General features: G+C 42.9%; 2 protein-coding genes across 4 annotated transcripts in view; one reads left to right on the top strand and one right to left on the bottom strand.

The window, feature by feature from the left end:
• The window catches only part of Ube2e1 (ubiquitin conjugating enzyme E2 E1), a 50,921-nt gene extending 33,798 nt beyond the window's left edge, over positions 1-17,123 (top strand). Inside the window, exons 4-6 of the mRNA XM_005080976.4 lie at positions 13,809-13,941; positions 14,829-14,976; positions 16,353-17,123. Coding sequence (XP_005081033.1) covers positions 13,809-13,941; positions 14,829-14,976; positions 16,353-16,450 — 379 coding nt within the window. The 3' untranslated portion in view covers positions 16,451-17,123. The remainder of the gene's footprint in view (positions 1-13,808; positions 13,942-14,828; positions 14,977-16,352) is intronic.
• Positions 1-19,030, bottom strand: part of Nkiras1 (NFKB inhibitor interacting Ras like 1) — a 49,771-nt gene that overhangs the window by 18,737 nt on the left and 12,004 nt on the right. The window contains exon 4 of one of the 3 annotated variants that reach the window (XM_040747648.1): positions 7,823-8,069. The exons of the other annotated variants lie outside the window; for them this stretch is intronic. Coding sequence (XP_040603582.1) covers positions 8,052-8,069 — 18 coding nt within the window. The 3' untranslated portion in view covers positions 7,823-8,051. Of the gene's footprint in view, positions 1-7,822; positions 8,070-19,030 lie in introns of those variants that run through there. 3 annotated transcript variants of the gene reach the window in all.

Here is a 19,030-nt window from a genome sequence, read left to right as displayed (position 1 = left end):
AGGACCCACTCTTGAAGTTAATGTAGGGAGAAACTTTCACTTTCACACGTCCCAAGTCGTCCCTTTAATGTGATAAATGTGCCACAGGAGACTTTTGGATCATGTTAGTCATGGACAGGTTTTAGGGGCCAGTGGGTAGAGGTGCTTGTGACCGGTCATACCTGTTGACTGGAGTTCAAGTCCGAGGACCCACATAGTGGACGGAGAAAGCCAACATCTACAAGTTCTTTTACTTCCAGACACAGAGAGGGGTTGTGGGGGTACATGTAATTTTTAAAAGCATTTAAATTGAGAATGAGAGCAGTTTTACTTTAGAGCCTCACCCATGATATCATACAGATTGAGTTATATCTAATCTGAAAATGCAAAATGCTCCAAAATTTTGAGTATAGACAGGATACTTGAAATAGAAATGCCACACTGGCATCAAGTGACGTGCAATCAAAATATAAGTACACTAAAAAATCATATTCAGTATATAAGATGTGTATGTATCCTAAATAAATCTCATGTCTAAGTTTGGGTCCATCCCCATTATATATAATTTTACACACACACACACACACACACACACACACACACACACACACACACACACACACTCTGCTTGCTTGATTTGTATATTTCCCCAAATCTGAAATCTGTATCTGACTCCAGACATATCAGATAAGTCAGTAGATCACCACTGAAAACATTTTTGGGCCTAAGAAGTAGGAGTGGATGTGTCTTACCTTAGATCCAAGCTGCCCACTATTTGGGAAAAGATGGGGCAGTTGGAGTAGGGATGTAGAGCCAGTCCTCTGACCTGCTGAGCCCCGACACGGGCTCTTCAGCCAAAGTGCTGTCACCCAGAGGAGGAGCTGTAGATACTTGCTTCCTTTCCCCTCTTGTTAAATTTTCAGTTCTAGATGGAGTGAATGCTCATTGCTTTCTAAATTAATAATTCATGCCTGGTAAATATCCTTCATGTTAATCTTCCAGGTATAGCCACTATTAAGAGCTTGGCTGCCATCAAATAAAGAACAGGGCTGGAGAGATAGCTCAGTGATTAACAGCACTGGCTGCTTTTGCAGAGGACTGGGTTCAGTTCCCACCGCCCACATAGTAGCTCACAGCCAACCACCTGTAATTCCATTCTTTTGACTTCCATAGGTATTGGGCATACAAGTGATGGCATACCATACATGCAGGCAAAACACTCATGCACATGAAATAAATCTAAAAGATTTTCTTATAAAGAAAACAAGCAATAACTGTCAGCAAGGGTACAACGTGTGTGTGAGGCTTGAGAAGTCTCATCATTGCTGGTGAAATGTAAATCAGTCCAGCCACAATAAAAGATAGCTTTCTGAAGAGATACCTACACAGCCACATTATTCTAGATAGCCAATTTATGGATTAGCTTGGGTATTAGTTTGGCTGCACATAAAAATGATGTTGTTTGTGCACTGCTATGGAACCTTTCTCTTTTTAATTAACACGTTGCAGACTTTTCCTGTTGACTGTGCTTACCTCATCTCATTTACCAGCCTCGCATTTACACATCCTTACTACTATATGGTTGTGTCCTATCCATAATTTAGCTGTGTAAAGGACCTGAGTTCAATTCCTCAGAACCCACATGAAAGAGCTGGACAAGGTGGTGGGGTCCTGGGACTAGTTGACCAGCCAGTCTGGCAATTCTGCTTGATGTAGGTTCATTGAGAGACTTATCTCAAAAAAATAAGGTGGAAGGGGTTGAGGGTTAACTCAGTGGGTTAAGTGCTTGTTGTACAAGTCTGAGAACCTGCATTCAGATCCCCAAGACCTATATAAAAGCCAGGCACGGCACATGTCTGTAACCAACACTGGAAGGAGCGTGGGGCAGGATAGAAACAGTGATCAACCCTGTCTAAAAAAGTACAAGGTGGCGGGGCCAGAGAGATGTCTCAGTGCTTAGGAGTGCTTGCTGGTCGTCCACAGGACAAGTTCAGTGCCCAGCACCCATGCCAAGCAGCTCAGAACTGTGTATAGCTGAAGCTCATCTGACCTCCATGGGCAGAGCATACGCATGTGCCTACACAGGCACATGCAGCAAAGCACTCACAGAGTCCGAGAGTAGACAGAGTGAGGCGGAGCGTAAAGATGGCATCCTGTGTTGACCTGGCTTACACACACAATGGTGTACACACGTACTTTCACACACACAACGGTGCACACGCGTACTTTTGTCATCCTACGACAAATCCTTTTAAACATTCTTATATTGTAGCACTTTAAGACCTGCTTTACACAGCTAAATTATGGATAGGACACAACCATATGCTAGTAAGGATGTATAAATGTGAGCTGGTAAATGAGTCAACAGGAAAAGTCCACAATGTGTTAATTATAAAGAAAAAAAAGTTCCGTTGTTGATATTGTGCCCTTGAAATATCCTCTTGTCCTTCTTAGTTTGGTTTCTGTTGCTGTAAAAAAAGAAAGAAAGAAAGAAAGAAAGAAAGAAAGAAAGAAAGAAAGAAAGAAAGAAAGAAAGAAAAAACCCATGGCCAAAAGAACTTGGGAAGAAAAGGTTTGTTTCAGTTTGCAGGGTATAGTCCACCCTTGAGAAAAGCCAAGGCAGAAATGATAGAGAAATATTGCCTACTGGCTTTTTCAGTTTCCTTTTTCATATAGCTCAGGCCTACCTGCCGGGGGGTTGGTACACAATTGGCTGGATCCTTCTGCATCAAATTGCAATCAAGAAAATGCCCCACAGTTGAGGTCATTTCTCTGCTGAGTTCCCAGCTCCTAGGTGTGTTAGTTGACAGTGGTGCCATCTGTGACACTGTAACTCTACCATTTCCCTACCCTTTGTTTTCAGTGTCTTCCTGTGTAGCTTTAACATCAGGGAAAGCCCATTTTGGGCGAAAGAGATATCAACTATTTTATTGCTACATGAAAGAAAGGAAGGAAAGAAAAAAAAATGAATACTTGAACAGCCACTGGTTATTATTTTAGCCTTCCTTAGATCTGGAGTTACAGGGTTCACTTCAGCTCTGGTAACAGGTATCGCTGGCTAAGTTCTCTGAGAGTTTCTCCACCCTCATGCCTGGGTTGGGAAGAAACTAGCTACAGCTGCCACATCTGTGCCATGTTGGTGACTATCATTCTCTGGGTGACCTCTCCAATTAGCCTCAGGAGCCTCCAACTAGCCTTCTAGAGGAGGTGGTGAGTTTCCAAGACATATAAAAAGAGGCATTGCCTGTGTGTCAGAGGAAATAATCTCTCCTTTAATATCTTCATTATTTTTATTGATGTGTATGAGTATCTGCCAGCATGTGTATGTGTGCACCAGGTGTGAAGGCATGGGGCCCCTGAAGCTGGAGTTACAGGCAGTTGTCTCCGTGCAGATGAAGGGAGTGGAGCCTGACTCCTCAGGAGAGCAGCAAGTGTTCTTAGGCACTGAGCCATCTCCCCAGCCCATAGTTTTCTTTTTAAGGAAAGAATCAAAAGGACTCAGTTTGGCTGGGAAGTCATATTGCATAGACTTACATATAAATTTCACCAGCTATAATAAAGAGAAGTTGGAGAAATTTCAAAGAATCCAGTTAAGAGATACCCTCCAAAACTGGGCAGCAGTGGCACACACCTTTAATCTCAGCACTCGGGAGGCAGAGGCAGGCGGATCTCTGTGAGGAAAGAGCTAGTTCCAGGACAGCTTCCAAAGCTACAGAGAAAAAGGTACCCTCCAAGTGAGCAGTCTGGGCACAACAGCTCTAGAGAGTGGATGAGAGTGACTTCTCCCACACCCCAAACTATGAAACTGCCCAGTTGCATTTCTTCTAGGTCCTAGTAACTGTTTTTGTTGCCCCCCCCCCCCTTCTCCTTTTCTTTCTTTTTGTTTTTTCTTTCAAAGCAATTGAGACATTGTATGTAGCCCTAGCTGGCCTGGAACTTGCTGTGTAGAGCAGACTGGGCTGGAACTCAGAGATCAATTGCTTCTGTGTCCCAGGTGCTAGGATTAGACCCATGTGCCACCTTGTGGGGATTGAGGGAAGGACATTGAAAATGTCAGGGCTAGTACTGTACCTCTGAGCTGTACCCGAGTCCTTGGTTTTTGAGATAATACTCATTGTATAGTTCAAACTGAACTAAATCTGAGATTTGATGACTCTGCTTGCCTGTCTTCTGAGTGCTTCCGAGTGTCACTACCATGTTTGATGCCCAGTTGTTTTAGTTAATTTCACTAATGTTTAAAATAATTATTAGTTGGTTCTCAAATGTTTTGGTTTCAAGACCCCAGTACAGGCTGACACAAGCAACTCATAACAGAGTTCCAGGCCAGCCTGGACTACAAAGCAATATCTTGTCTTTGGCAAAAGAATGCCTTCTGTAGGCACTGAGGCTGTGTGGTATCCGGTAGAATAACCAGGTTCCAGGGTTTGATTGATAGTACCACTACACCTTTGGGCCATCCATTAGACACAGTAACATAATTGTATAGCTAATATTTATGGAGCTTTGCTATATTCCAAATTAAAACAAACATTAAAATCTAATTTTAAAATAACAATTAATATAAATAACATTTTAAATGAAAATAGCTATTTTCCAAAATTAAAAAACCTTAGAAGAGTGGTGCTATAGTACATATTTGCCAATTTCTTTCATGTCTGGCATAATAGAAGACAGCTGGGGTTTCATCTGCCTGGTTCATTCCCTGCACAGCTGCAGCCGCTGGAAAATCCCTTAAAGTTCTGAGTGAAAATGGCAAATAGCATTTTGCATTTGTGAAAAGTCTTGACCTTGCAGGTTTCTTGAATGGGCTCTTAGTAGTTCTGTGTGGTTTTTCTTTCCGTGGCCCTATAAATGCCATCTTTCTCTGAAAGCATGTCTGTTCTCCAAAGAAATCCCAGTGAGTTCTGGATTGAGGAGTGTTACATGGACTGGATCTTCATGTCCTGCAAGAGGATAGTGAGTGGGCTGGAATGCAAGGCAAGAAAGTTCCAGGCTTGACTGGAAAGTGTGGAAGTGTTCTATAATCCCCCATAAGTAGAAAGTCACACAGTAAGTGACCAAAATTACTGTAGCAAGGTTCCAGAGTTGCTAGCCAGTTCACCCCCACTTGCCTTCTGAGATTGGCAGCCGTGCAGCACGGACCCTGCAGCAGCAGTGAGAAAGCTGTACCATCGCCATCCCCACTAAGTAATTGCTAATTCCTTTCTGAAAATGGTGGTGGTGGTGAAGATTTGGTTTTGTGGTAGGCACTATTGCCTCAGGGTTCAGCAGTAAGGAAGATACAGTCATACTGTAATCAGAAAGTGTGAATGGGCTAGGGAGACAGCTTAGTGAGGAAGAGCTTTTGCTGTGAAAGCAGCCTGAGTTCAAATCCCCAGCTCTCCCATGTGTTCCTTTAATACCTGTGTTGAGGAGTACAGATGGACTGATTCCAGACCTTGCTGAGTAGCCAGCCTGTCTAAAACAATGAGCTTCAGGTCTGGTGGAGTGTCTCAAAAAATGAAGTGGAGACCACACCTGCAGTCCTAGCCCTTGGAGGCTGAAGCAGGAGGACCCATAATACCAGACCTTCCTGGGCTTACATAGTAAAACCCTGTCTCAAAAAAGGGAAAATGTGTTGGGTGGTGGTGGCACACACCTTTAATCACAGCACTTGGGAGGCAGAGACAAGCGATCTCGGAGTTCCAGGACAGCCAGGGCTGTTATACAGAGAAACCCTGTCTCAAAAAAAAAGGGAGGGGGGAATGTGAAGAAGACCTGCTCTCCCCAGCTGTCTGTCACTTAGTCCACAGTGCTGTAGATCTGCTGTTATCCTGAATGCTTCCCGCTAACCTTTTTAAGAAAATGGCTTTCCTGTAACTCTCTCTAATCATTCCATTTCAAGTCTTTGACCAGAACTGACTGTCCTTTCATTGGCTTTCTCTCTGCTCACAGCATGTGCTGCCAGCACCAGAGATAAAAGCATATTGCGTATTGCAGGGTTACTAAAGACTAGTCCAGCCATTCCTGTCTCAGCCTCTCTGCTTACAAATCACACGCAGTGGTTTTCTTTTACATGTGATCATACCCAGTAAAGCTTCTGAATGCCGCACACCTGAGCACCTGAGTTCTAGCCCTGAAGTTCACTAGTTCACTTGGTGGTTGTCCTCTGACCATTACACATGCACACACGCAAACGAAAATATGGTTAAATCATGACTTTATTCTTCATATAGTTTTCCAAACACATCAGATTGAATGTAAATTTCCAGATGCATCAGATTGTCATTACTTTATAATGCAGAGCATACACAGAAAAACTACAGTTGAAGCACTAGTTGGATAAGAATTGAGATAGTGATGTCACTATTCACCTGATTTGAATACTGCTGTATAATTCTAAACAATGGTGCATATTTGACCTTTTGATTAAGTATTGTCAAACACTAATATGACAGGCCCTTTAGTATGTGTGAGGAAATTACCACTTTCCAGAGACACATAAGACAGATGTGTAGCCAGACTAACTACATCATACCTGTGTAATAGCCCAGATAGATTTTTCCTCCTAGTATGTAATACATTGCAAAATATCAATGCTACAGCATCTGTAGGCTACAAGTCAGCCTTGTGCCTCATAAAAAGTTATATTAAAAAATCTCATTGTCCGGGCGTTGGTGGCGCACGCCTTTAATCCCAGCACTCGGGAGGCAGAGGCAGACAGATCTCTGTGAGTTCAAGGCCAGCCTGGTCTACAGAGCGAGTTCCAGGACAGCCTCCAAAGCCACAGAGAAACCCTATCTCGAAAAACCAAAAAAAAAAAAAAAAAAAAAAAATCTCATTGTACTGGTGGGCAGTGATGGCACATGCCTTTAGTCCCAGCACTCGGGAGGCAGAGGCCGGCGGATCTCTGTGAGTTTAGGGCCAGCTTGGTCTCCAGAGAGTTCCAGGACAGGCTCCGAAGCTACACAGAAGAAACCCTGTCTCAAAAATCAAGGGGGGGGGCGGATTCTGTTGTACTTTGAGAAGATAAAGGAAGGAAGGATTCCAAGGTCAGTCTGTTCTACATGAGAAAGGAGATGGGAGAAAAAAAATCTTGAAAGGGCCAGAAGATGACTTAGCAATAAGAGCCCTGAATACTCTTCCAGATGACCAGCGTTCAATTATCAGCACCCACATGACAACTCCCAACTATTATGTAACTCCAGTTCCAGGGATCTGATGCCCTCTTCTGGCACCACTGCATACATGTGGTGCACAGACATGTGCAGGGATAATACCTATACACATAAAGTAATAATAAAGTTTTTAATTTCCTTAGAGAAGACTGAAGCGTAACTCTGAGGGACATAGAGTTCTCATTTAACTGCTATGACAGAGCCACAGAATTTGGGCCCATTTGAGATTTGTTTACTTCTTGTTGGACACTCTCCTGTTGGAGAGTTGAGTGTTGGTATAACAGGAATTAGAAATCTTTGTGGGAACGCCACTCTTGACTAGATGCCTAGGCCAGTCTCCTTCCCTTTATTGAGGGAGATACAAGGGCCTCGACTCACTGTGATCTAGTGGGGCTGTCCAGATTCCCTGGACACAGTGATGTGTTATGTGAGAGCCAGTCTATAGACTTGCTCAAGTTGGCCTTTGGTCTACAAGTTCTATCCAAGGGACAGTGACCTGACTGCAGCTCTAAGAGCCCCAGCATCCTCCTCTCCTCTTGTATAGACGTTTGCACAGTGCTCACTAAAACAAGTCTCTCCCCTCTTAGTGTCTTCAACCATACTGTCTTGACTCACTCCAGTCTACTTTCTGCCTCAGCTTCTCCAGTCCTGAGGGTATAGACATGACAGACGTGTGCGCTGTATCAGGCCTTTTAGTCTCTGGTGAAGTTTTCAGAATTTTCAAGCTCCTTCTGCTCCTCACATCTAGGTTACAAATCACTATTGTTTAATGGAAGAGTTGATGGTTGTGGGTTTGGTTGTTTTGTTTTAAATAAAGCCCTAGCTAGATGTGCTGAGTAGATACGTCTTGGGAGGGCAGTGTTTGCAGCCTCATTGTGGAGGAGAGGATCTACCCTCTGCTACCAGCATAGCTGATCATACTCTCTGAGTTTCCTAGCAAAAGAAGACAAGATAAATGGTATTTTCTTTTATTATTATTATTATTATTATTTTATTAAGGTTAGAAACAATCTTGTTTCACATGTCAATCCCAGCTCCCTCTTCCTCCCCTCCTCACCCACTCTCCCCACCAGGTCCCCCAATCTCCACTCTGATCCCCAAGGAGGGTAAGGCACTCCATGGTGGATCTCCAGTAACTCATTTCAACCAGGGCAGGGCCTAGGCCCTCCCCCAAGAATCCCGACTGAGAGAGCCTCCCATATTGTGGCATGGGCACTCAAAAGTCTATTTGTATGCCAGGGATAAATACTACCCATAGACAACCTAGGCCTCCTCACTGACACCCACATTCAGGGGGTCTGGGTCAGTCCCATGCTTTCCATACAGCCATCAATCTGGGGTCCAAGAGCTCCCCCTTATTCAGGTCAGCTGTTTGTGTGGGTTAAGCCAGCCCACCCTTAACTCCTTTGCCCATCAGTTCTCTCTGACACTGGATTCTAGAAGTTCAGTTCAGTGTTTGTCTGTGGGTATCTGCCTCTGCTTTCACCAGTCGCTGGATGAAAGTTCGGTTTCCTAGGCTCTCTGGCAGTGGGATTGTATGCTGGCACTCCCCTGATTCATGTCTAAAATCCATAAATGAGTGAGTGCATACCATGTTTCTCTTTTTGTGACTGGGTTACCTCACTTAGTATGGTTTCTTCTAGTGCCACCCATTTGCCGATAAATGGTATTTTGAACCTGTTGTGGTGGCTCACTCCTGATCCCAGCACTCAGGAGGCAGAGGCAGAGGCAGGCAGATCTCTGTGAGTTTGAAGCCATCCTGGTTTAATGAGTTTCAGGATAGCTAGATCTACACAGTGAGAGACCCTGTCTTAAGTGGGTAGGGGAAGAAAAAGAAATAGGTTTTGGATAGTGTTTGTCAAGGAATATATGACAGTTGTGAACTTGAGTATTTGCCATCTAACAGAACTAAGTATGTCAAGGGTTGTTATGTCTTACTGCAGAGTTACAGATGAGGGAGGAAAGAGCTACAATACAACTTCAAATTCAACATTAGGAAACTTTTTATTGCCACTTAATGTCCACTATAGCTAACTTCTAAACTTGAGTGTATTCAAGAATCATTTAGGGATCTTGTTAAAGTCTGGTGTATGTATTTCTAACAAAATCCCAAGAGATGTTGATGTTGCTTGCCTAGAGACTAGACTACACTTCCAGTAGCAAGTTCAGAGGTTGTTCAGAGTACTGCAGATCCAACAGTAATAATAACCATATGTATTTCTTTCTCTGTGGTAGGCACAGAGCAGTAATGTTGGGCATTAGTATAGCCAGCTAAAGCCCGTTCCTTTCCAAGCTTGACCTTGAGCCATGTTCTCCAGAGCAAGGTTTCCCGGCCTCAGCACCGCTGGAATCCACAACTGAAGTGAATCTGTGTTTGTGCTATGTCTGGTGCATTTCAGGATGCTTAGTAGCACATCCTCTGACCTCTGTCTGCAGATGCTAGCAGGACCTTCCTCCCTCTCAGGTGTAACAATCCAGAAATGATTGCGACATTGTTGAAGATTTGTGTTAGCCTCTGGCTATCACCTGCTGCCCTGAAACTTATTTTGAAATGTGGGACTGGGTGGAGTGTTGTGTGTGAATGGTGTGCTTCATGTAAGCGGCTTGCTGACTGTCTTCAAAGTCCTTTAAATGAGATACATGGAGTGACTAGCCGTTGGCAGTCTTTACAGCCTCTTGCTCCCTAGGGATACTGTTCTTTATGGCATCGCCATCAGAATTCTGTTGAGACATGCTTGCTCACCTGTACTGCGCTGCCCTATACTTTCACTTCCTGCTGATGCCTGTCTGCCTGCTTCTAGCTCAGTCTCATTGTCCTCTCTTCCCAACCCGGGGAACTCTTTTTTTTTTAAGCAGATAACTAAGTCTTTAGAATTACACTTGAAATAGCTGGGTGCAGTGACCTACACCTGTAATCTCAGCCCTGAGAGGTGGAAGAGGAAAGATTGTAAACTTATGAAACAAGAGTTGCACTAAAATAGGGCTCTGTGTGTCTGTAAGCCAAGGTGCTGTCTTCTAATTACATTTTAAAGTTGGTCGCTAGTATAGTTTTAAATGGAGTGTAACTCTCTTCTTCAGGGTCTCTCATTTGAAAACTGGGATGCAACCGACTTGACTGTGGACATGGGAGAGCTGCAGAGTGCTGGAGGGAGGAGTAGGGAGACTCAAAAATTAGTGTAAAACAAAAGTTGTTTTCTGGAAATGTTTATAGTGGAAACGTTTAGTCAATCCAGAGAGCACATTGGGTCCACCGCTCCAGTGACAGGGCTTTTGTTTTTGTTCTTTTCCAGCAGTTTTGTTTATTGTTGGTTTGCTTCGTTTAGGCTTGTATCCTAAATGACTTGAACTTATCTGTGCTGTCTAAATTCCCTTTAAGCCACATGTGTAGTTACTGCCAATGGTGACTTCAGGAACTACAGTCGGCAGTGTACCATTAACAAAGTGTGCTTGTGCCATGGGTCACATGGACCTTGGAGTCACAAGAAAAGCCACCAGTGGGGAGAGTCCTGTTGACTAAATGAGATGCTGCCAGAGAGTAGGCACACTAGACTGCACTGGCAGAATTGTTCTGTTATTCCCTATGCCTGCTCCTGGTGCTGTAAATCTGTGTTGAGTCAGAAAGCATTATAGGAAAAAAATTACAAGGTTTACATTAGAAGCAATTTCTACTTTTCTTGGGATATATGTGATAAGAAACAACATTTTTTTTGCCTTGTAAAAGTTTTATTATTTTACTTTCATTTTGAACCATATTTTGGTGACAAAGAAGCTTTAACTGTCTAAGAAAATCTGTAAGTGGGGCTGAAGAGATGGCTCATTGATTAAGAGCACTTGCTCTTCAATTCAGAACATCACATAGTGTAATCATTCAGGTTGGTGACAGTTGAGTTTCTTATTGTGGAAAAGTATTTCCTGTTAATGTAAGCAACAATGCTGGAGTGTGGCTACCCACAGTCCCAACTCATAGGAAGATGGGACAGGGAGTCTTGAGTTCAGAGTCAGCCTGTGTTACACAACAAAGGGGGAGAAGGCAGAAGCCTAGTAGAAATAAACTTAGCTGACTTCAAGTGTAAACCTGCTCGGCCATTTTAGCAAGAAATGGATGGGCATCTGGGTGTGATGGTGCATACCTATCATGCAAGTGTTTGTAGGCCTTGGCAGGAGAATCACACACGCACACGCACACGCAGAAATGAGTAGTTTTTTAGAGTCTTTCCCTGCACCCCACCTTGTGAAAGTGATACCAATTCTGTGTAGTACTCATAGATGAATGACTATACTGATATCTAATGTAAAGCATGTCTCCAGCCCAGACTAGCCTCCTGCCTTAGCCTAAGGGGGATTACAGTCCACTACACTGGCTTTGAGTGTCTGGAAATGCCCACCACCAAAAGGTTTTAAAGGCTGTACTGTCTGAGTGTGACACCTGTGAGCCAGTCTTAGAGTCCCTTAGCTCCTTTAATGCCTAGTCACTGCTGAGTCTGACCAGAGTTTGAACTGGCTTAGGGACTTGCTCAGGTCACAGGGCATGTGTTTAGGGCTGTGTCTGAGCTCTTGCTGCACGTGGCCATCCCAATTGGTCAGGCCCATTTTGTTGTTGATGTTTTTGTTTGTTTGTTTGTTTTTTGAGACAGGGTTTCTCTGTGGTTTTGGAGGCTGTCCTGGAACTTGCTGTGTAGACCAGGTTGGCCTCGAACTCACAGAGATCCACCTGCCTCTGCTTCCCGAGTTCTGGGATTAAAGGCGTGTGCCACCAACGCCCGGCCAGTCCCATCTTTTAAAATCCCAATGTTATTAGTACTTTCAAAGCTTACTCCCAGCATGTTATTTCCATCCTCCCCTCATCCTAGCTGGAAGGGAAAAGAAGGTGCGGTTAGGTGTAAGGAAGTAGAGTGGCAGGTGGCCTTTTACCCTCTCCTTCCACTTCATCTCTGTCCCTCACCCGAAAGTCAGGCCTGCTCTCACCCAGGTAACCTAAGTAAGTTTCTTCAGAACAGTTTGTCTGTTCTTCCCCCAATCATGACCGTTTGGCATGCTGCCCTAAACATGAGCATTCGCTGAGAGTGAAGCAAACCTAGTGTATTAAGAAGAGCAGTTTTGCTGGACGGTGGTGGCCCACGCCTTTAATCCCAGCACTCGGGAGGCAGAGGCAGGCGGATCTCTGAGTTCTAGACCAGCCTGGTCTACAAGAGCGAGTTCCAGGACAGCCTCCAAAGCCACAGAGAAACCCTGTCTAATAATAATAGTAATAATAATAATAATAATAAAGAGCAGCTTTGCAGTTTTAAGCCAGGCAGTGGTGACACGCACCTTTAATTCCACCTCTTGGGAGGTGGAGGCCGGTGGATCTCTGAGTTTGAGGCCAGCCAGGGAAGCTACACAGAGACACCTGTCTGGGGGATTGAGGGGAGCAGTTTTGTCTGCTCCGTTGCCATTTGCCTGCATGCAGAGTGTACTATTTCCCAACTCTTGTCCTTGTCATACTGCTTTCCTTACTGACCAGAGCAGGCAAGTGTATTGCACTCTCATATGTCTTAGAATTGGAGGGAAGCTATTACCTCTTTTGTTAAGGTGCTTGAATACAACGCAGTCTGGTAGCCAGGGCGATGTTTAAGGATATTTACTGGGATTACGGATGACCCAGCATTTGTGGGAGCTGAATCAGGAGATCATGACTTCCAGAGCAGCCTGGGCAAATCTATTAGCTAAGGAGTGTGTGTGTGTGTGTGTGTGTGTGTGTGTGTGTGTGTGTGTGTGTGTGTGTGTGTGTGCGCGTGTGTGTGCGTGCGTGCGTGCGCGCATGTGCGTGTACATGTTCATATGTGCTGTGTGCCTGTGGAGACTGAAGTCAGTGTTGAATGTCTGTCTCAATCTGGAGTTCACCAATTTGCTAGCCTGGCTAGCTGACCAGCCCTACCAGGGTCCAAACTCTGCCAAGCACCTTAGTTAGGGCAAAGATAAAGGAGATAGAGCACAAGGAAGAGTCAGTCTATGAGATTCTTGGTATCAGAAATGGTTACTAGAGATGATGTAGCCCTGAGAAAACTTAACCGAGGACATGCTGTGTCGACAGACAGGGGCATCTGGGAGAGTCTAGACTGACCCTGGCCAGCAGATTGAACAGGACCATGACCTGGAGTTGGAGGAGGGAAGGGGGAGAGAGAGAAAGAGAAGAAAGAAGGGAGCAAGCAAACCAAGAGAGTGGCCACAGACCAAGAGGCCAAGGAAAGTCAACAGAATAGTGCGTGGACCAAGAGAGCCCGTGGCCAGAACAGCTGAGTTATAAGGGAGTGGAAGCCCAGCCCCTGGGAAGGAGGGGTCCAGGGGAGGGGGAGAGGTAACAAGTGCAGGGAGGAGACACAGGAGCCTAGTGAGACATATCTCAGGTTTCTTTGAGATCTAACAGTCACCAGCTTAGCTTCCAAGACATGTTTTTTATTGCTGTTTTACCTTACATATTAAGACATTTGAGAGTTGAAGGTATTGTGTCTGGTTATAAGTAGTAGGCTTAGCATGGACCAGATGTTCCTCTGTCATTCCTGATGGATGATGAATTTATGCCACAGTCTTTATGAAGAGAATCCAGGCATTAAACCAAAAGGACAGGGGGTGGTTCTTTCCTTTTCTGAGACAATGTCACCATCCTTTATCTGCTGGTGCATTATTTCACAGTGCTGGTCCCAAAGGCGACAACATCTATGAGTGGAGATCAACCATTCTCGGACCTCCGGGATCTGTATATGAAGGTGGTGTATTCTTCCTCGATATCACTTTTACACCAGAATATCCCTTCAAGCCTCCAAAGGTAAGAGATCTCATATGTATTCTCAGATTTGACTAATCTTGTGAGAGACACATTGAAGTTTTTACAATGTAATCACAAAAGCTAAATTCCTTCCATGATTGTGTTGGTGTCCTACTGATGCCTCCATACCTATGAATACTCCATTTAAGTAAAATCTGTGATTTAGGTAGACAGTCTAGATCTGATGTGTGGGTCAGAAAAGATCTGTTTCTTGGGTATACATGTTTATACATGTTTGTAGTTTTAAGTGAATATAATAAGTATTGATTGAGTTGACTCTTCCTTTGGCAATAGGAAGCTAGATTTGAAGCTTACTCAAAAGCAGTGTATTACTACCAGCTAACACAAGAGGTCAGCAAACAACCAACAATTCAAATTTAGAAATATCCATATTTAAAACATTAAAATTAAGCCAAGCATGTCATCCCAACATTTTGGAAACAGCAACAGTCAGGAGGATTAAAGTTTGCAGCTAGTCTGGGATATAGTATGAGGCTAGCCTATCAAGAAAAGAAAAACCCTGCCAGGCGTTATTAACACACACCTTTAATCCCAGTAGACCCCAGGGAGGCAGAGGATCTCTGAGCTTGAGGAATGCCTAGTCTAGAGTGAGTTTCAGGACAGTCAGGGCTACATAGAGAAACGCTGTTTCGAAAATAAGAACAAAAAGAAAAAAAAAGAAAGAAAGAAGAGAAACCCTATAGAAGAGAAAAACTGCTGAACTCCCTTTGCCTTTGGCAATGGGCATTACCTTAAAATGAAAGGAAATGGTTTGAGTGAGCTCTGTAACTTCACAGGCAAGTCTTCTATGTTTTAGGGATTGGCCAGCTGAAAAGTAGTAAAAAGTCTCCTACCTGAATGCTGCTTAACAATAACCTTATTTTTAGGTTACATTTCGTACAAGAATTTATCACTGTAATATTAATAGCCAAGGAGTTATTTGCTTGGACATATTGAAAGACAACTGGAGCCCAGCACTCACCATCTCGAAAGTCCTCCTCTCTATCTGCTCACTCCTTACAGACTGCAACCCTGGTAAGTAAGGTTCATAGTCTGCACTTTATTTCTTACTAAATGAAAAGGTACTTGTTTTCCACATAAACTGAGACCCAAGTTTTCAAAGTACATTTTAATCAAGACTTTAACCCACTAGTTGGAAAATGCAGCCACTTTCTTATTCTGTGCTCAGCACTGAGGCTGGGTAGGTGGCTGTCTAGCCTCCCTGTTTAGGAGGTGGTTCAGTGAGCACTTGCGTCACAGCCAATTCTCACTCTTGAAAGTGGTATTTTTCTGCCAAGTACTTGGTGATTACAGAATTATTGGGACTGACCATTTTAAAATAAAAAGAAATTATCTCAGAATTGTAATCTTACTGGGACTAATCATTTTATTTATTTTTAAAATGATCTTTGCCAATGTAATTTCAGGATTTGTTTTTTATTTTTTAAGATTTATTTATTATGTATACAACATTTTGCCTCCATGTATGTCTGCAGGCCAGAAGAGACACCAGATCTAATTATAGACAGTTGTGAGCCACCATATGTTTGCTGGGAATTGAATTCAAGACCTCTGGAAGAGCAGTCAGTGTTCTTAATTTCTGAGCTATCTTTCCAGCCCAGGACTAATCATTTTAAAATAAAAAGAACTGATTTATTTTTCTGCATAAACTACAAATTTAACTAGGCATCCCATTTTCAGAGATGCACATTTAGTTGTGAGGGGTCTGGGTTTTGGCCTTTTCTAGGCATACAGAGTACAGTAGTGTTGACTGCACCAGCCACAGACTTCACGGCATCCACAGTGCTCTAACTGAGCAGAGCTGGTCCTGGAACACTGGGTTCCACACTGGTAAGTTTGGTCATGAAGAACAAGAGTGCCACTTGCTAGGAGGGAAGGAGAATAAGAAAATAAAGCCAGGCCACTCCGTTTTTTAGCAAGGCTCCTCCTAACCTCCCTTGCTTTACTTTGTATTAAGATTAGAAGACTGGGATGGAGAAATGGCCCAGCTATTAAGAGCAGTTGTTCTTGTAGAGAACTCGGGTTCAATTCCCAGCATCCACGTGGCAGCCCACATCTATAGCATGCAGGCAGAGTGTTCCTACATATAAATCTTTTTTAAAAATGTTTTTAATGATTAGAAGCCGGGCGGTGGTGGCACACGCCTTTAATCCCAGCACTCGGGAGGCAGAGGCAGGCGGATCTCTGTGAGTTCGAGGCTGGGCTGAACCGACAGCCTCCAAAACAATACAGAGAAACCCTGTCTCGTAAAAACCAAAAAAAAAAAAAAAAAGATTAAAAGAAAACACCATGGTGTTTCAGACATAGGGCATGGTTATAGCTGCTGTGTGTTTATATCCAAAGTGTCATGATTTTCTTTCTCCAAAGTAATCTACCTATTTTTCTTCCAGCTGACCCTTTGGTGGGAAGTATTGCCACTCAGTATATGACCAACAGAGCAGAACACGACAGAATGGCCAGACAGTGGACCAAGAGATATGCTACATAAACTGGGTTCTCAGTTCTTCCATTATCTGTCTGTCACAGAAGAGAGCTGCTTATGATTTTGAAAGGGCGGGGGGAGGGTGGGAGTTGGTAAAGAATAGGGTATTTCTATAACAGATATTATTCAGTCTTACTTCCTAAGATTTTGTTGTAACTTAAGGTATCTTGCTACAGTAGACAAATTGGTAATAGTGACTTTTAGAGCTGTCAGTTTTGCAAGATTAGCTGACTTTTAGTACAACAGAAAAGAATGTACGTGTAGACTTGGGTTCCATTGATTGTAGTCTACTGTAATTTCAAAATCAGCTTAAATTTGTATAGGGTACTATACACATGGCCATTTATGTAAAGTCCTATTTTCTTGTTTAAAAAAGTTTGAATTTGTTTTTCTCTCTTAGAAGGAAACAATGGTATTTAACAGTTTGTAGAGATTGTTACCTCATATAAATATAAAATGGACACCTGGCTATGAGATACCATGTAAGAAACGAGTAGTTAATGTATTTTATTTCATATGCAAATTAAAGGTTGAATCAGGATTTGTGGAAACCTGTAGTGAAATACCTTAAGCTGTTAACCGTAGGCGTGGAATAGGAACTGCTCAGTGGACTGGTTACGTGTTTTAGAATTCTTACGTCTGCATTTGTTACTGTGCTAATAAACAATATTAAGAACAACCTTGAACCTTCTGCATTAATTTCCTCTCTGCAGAGTATTTGCTTTTGGAGCAGGTTAAAAACTACTGCCAGGCGTTGGTGGTGCAAGCCTTTAATCCCAGCACTCGGGAGGCAGAGGCAGGCTGATCTCTGTGAGTTCGAGACCAGCCTGGTCTACAGAGCAAGTTCCAGGACAGCCTCCAAAGCCACAGAGAAACCCTGTCTCGGGAAAAAAAAAAAACCAAAAAAAAAAAAAAAAAACAATAGAGTTGGGCATGGTAGGGTACAACTTTCATTCCAGCACTCAGGAGACAGAGGCAGGTGGTACTCTGAGTGAGTTCCAGGACAGGTTTCACAGCTACACAGACAAACTCTGTCTCAAAAAAAAAAAAAAAAACAAAACCAAAACAACCCAATAAGCAGTCAAAGCCAGCTAAACTTCAAAGATAAACTCACTCCCTATTTCTGAAAGCATTATCTGCAGTGGGCACATAAGAAATGAGCTGCCCTGGTCAGTTAATGCTACCACCTTGCAGGGCAGTTGCTGTGACTCATTAATAATGCTGCTGTGCATTTCTCCAGACCCATGTAGGTAAAGGCGGAGCATCACAGCTTGTGGGTGTAGGCCAGAGGATTTGAGTTCCAGGTCACCCTCAGCTATTCACTGAGCTTGATAGTAGCCTAGACTACCTGAGATCATGTCTCAGAAAAAGGAAAACCAACCCAGGACATGTTCACTATATCATTTTAAGAACATGTTAACTAATTCCATTGTATTGAAGCATAAGATCTAAATGCAGTCAAGACAAAAACAAAAACAAAAAAACAAAACTGCTGTCAGGGATCTATATATAATACCTAAGAGGAAAAAGCTAATAGATACATACCTTGAGGAACAGGCTAGAGAAGTGACTTAATATCCATGTGATAATCAAAAAGAGAAAAAATTATTCCTTTTTTTTTTTTTTTTAAAGAACTGGCCAGGATTGTGCATAGTGGTTCGCACCTTTATTCCCAGCAGAAGAAGGCTTTGAGTTCAAGGCTGGCCTGGTCTACATAGTCCAAACAAGTCAGGGTTCTATAATAAGACCCTGTCTTTAAAGGGAGATGGCAAGGCAAACCTGATTGTAATAGCAGTATTCAGGGTTGTCTAGGGCACAAGGATTCCACCTAAGTAATTTATTAAAACTTTCTCTCAAAAGTAAGAAGGTTAATGACACAGGTGTGAAGCCTTGGGTTCAGTCTGCAGTGAGTGCCACCAACAAAAAAACCCAACAGCACCAATGCAGATGTGTAGTAGCATGTTACGTTCACTGGCCTGAGACAGCCACTATTAAAACCACTGCATTGAAGATGCATGCCATATTTTACTTGTTGTCTTGATGCATTCTCTACTATAGCTTATTTCATATTTTGCTTTTCAGTTAAATGGTTAAAGTTGGTTTATAGCTGAAACCTCCAAGTAGCTTATTTCCTAGTTGTTAGTATACTACTGTCAAGCTTTTTTAACACAGTGGCCCATGCTGTTTGGAGTTTGCTAAGGTCTTCCATAAACTACAGTACAAACTCAGATAAATATTTAAGACCAATGGTAGCTCAGTGTCTTACAGATCCTATTGTGTATGACAAGGTTATCAGAAGGAAAAGGGTGCTTTCCTGTACCTTAGCCTAGCCATTTTCAAAATTAGATCCTCTAGTATTTGGTTTTATCATCAGCACGGGCCTAGCTATAGAAGAAAAACAGGGTTCTGAATATGACAATCCTACTTATCCTAAATTTAAGTTCTATTTTACTTAATAGAGCAAATCAAAACCATGACTTTTGTTCTATTCAGCAAAGCCTATGTGAAAAAAGAATTTAACTCATATAGATCCAAATTGTCGTTAATGATACAACAGAGGTACACAAAACAGTTGCCAAGTTTTAA

Source organism: Mesocricetus auratus, unplaced genomic scaffold (assembly GCF_017639785.1).
Source record: "Mesocricetus auratus isolate SY011 unplaced genomic scaffold, BCM_Maur_2.0 Super-Scaffold_100006, whole genome shotgun sequence".
Taxonomy (NCBI): domain Eukaryota; kingdom Metazoa; phylum Chordata; class Mammalia; order Rodentia; family Cricetidae; genus Mesocricetus; species Mesocricetus auratus.
The sequence above is the reverse complement of the archived record's forward strand: the minus strand, read 5'-3'. Positions and strand labels throughout refer to the sequence as shown.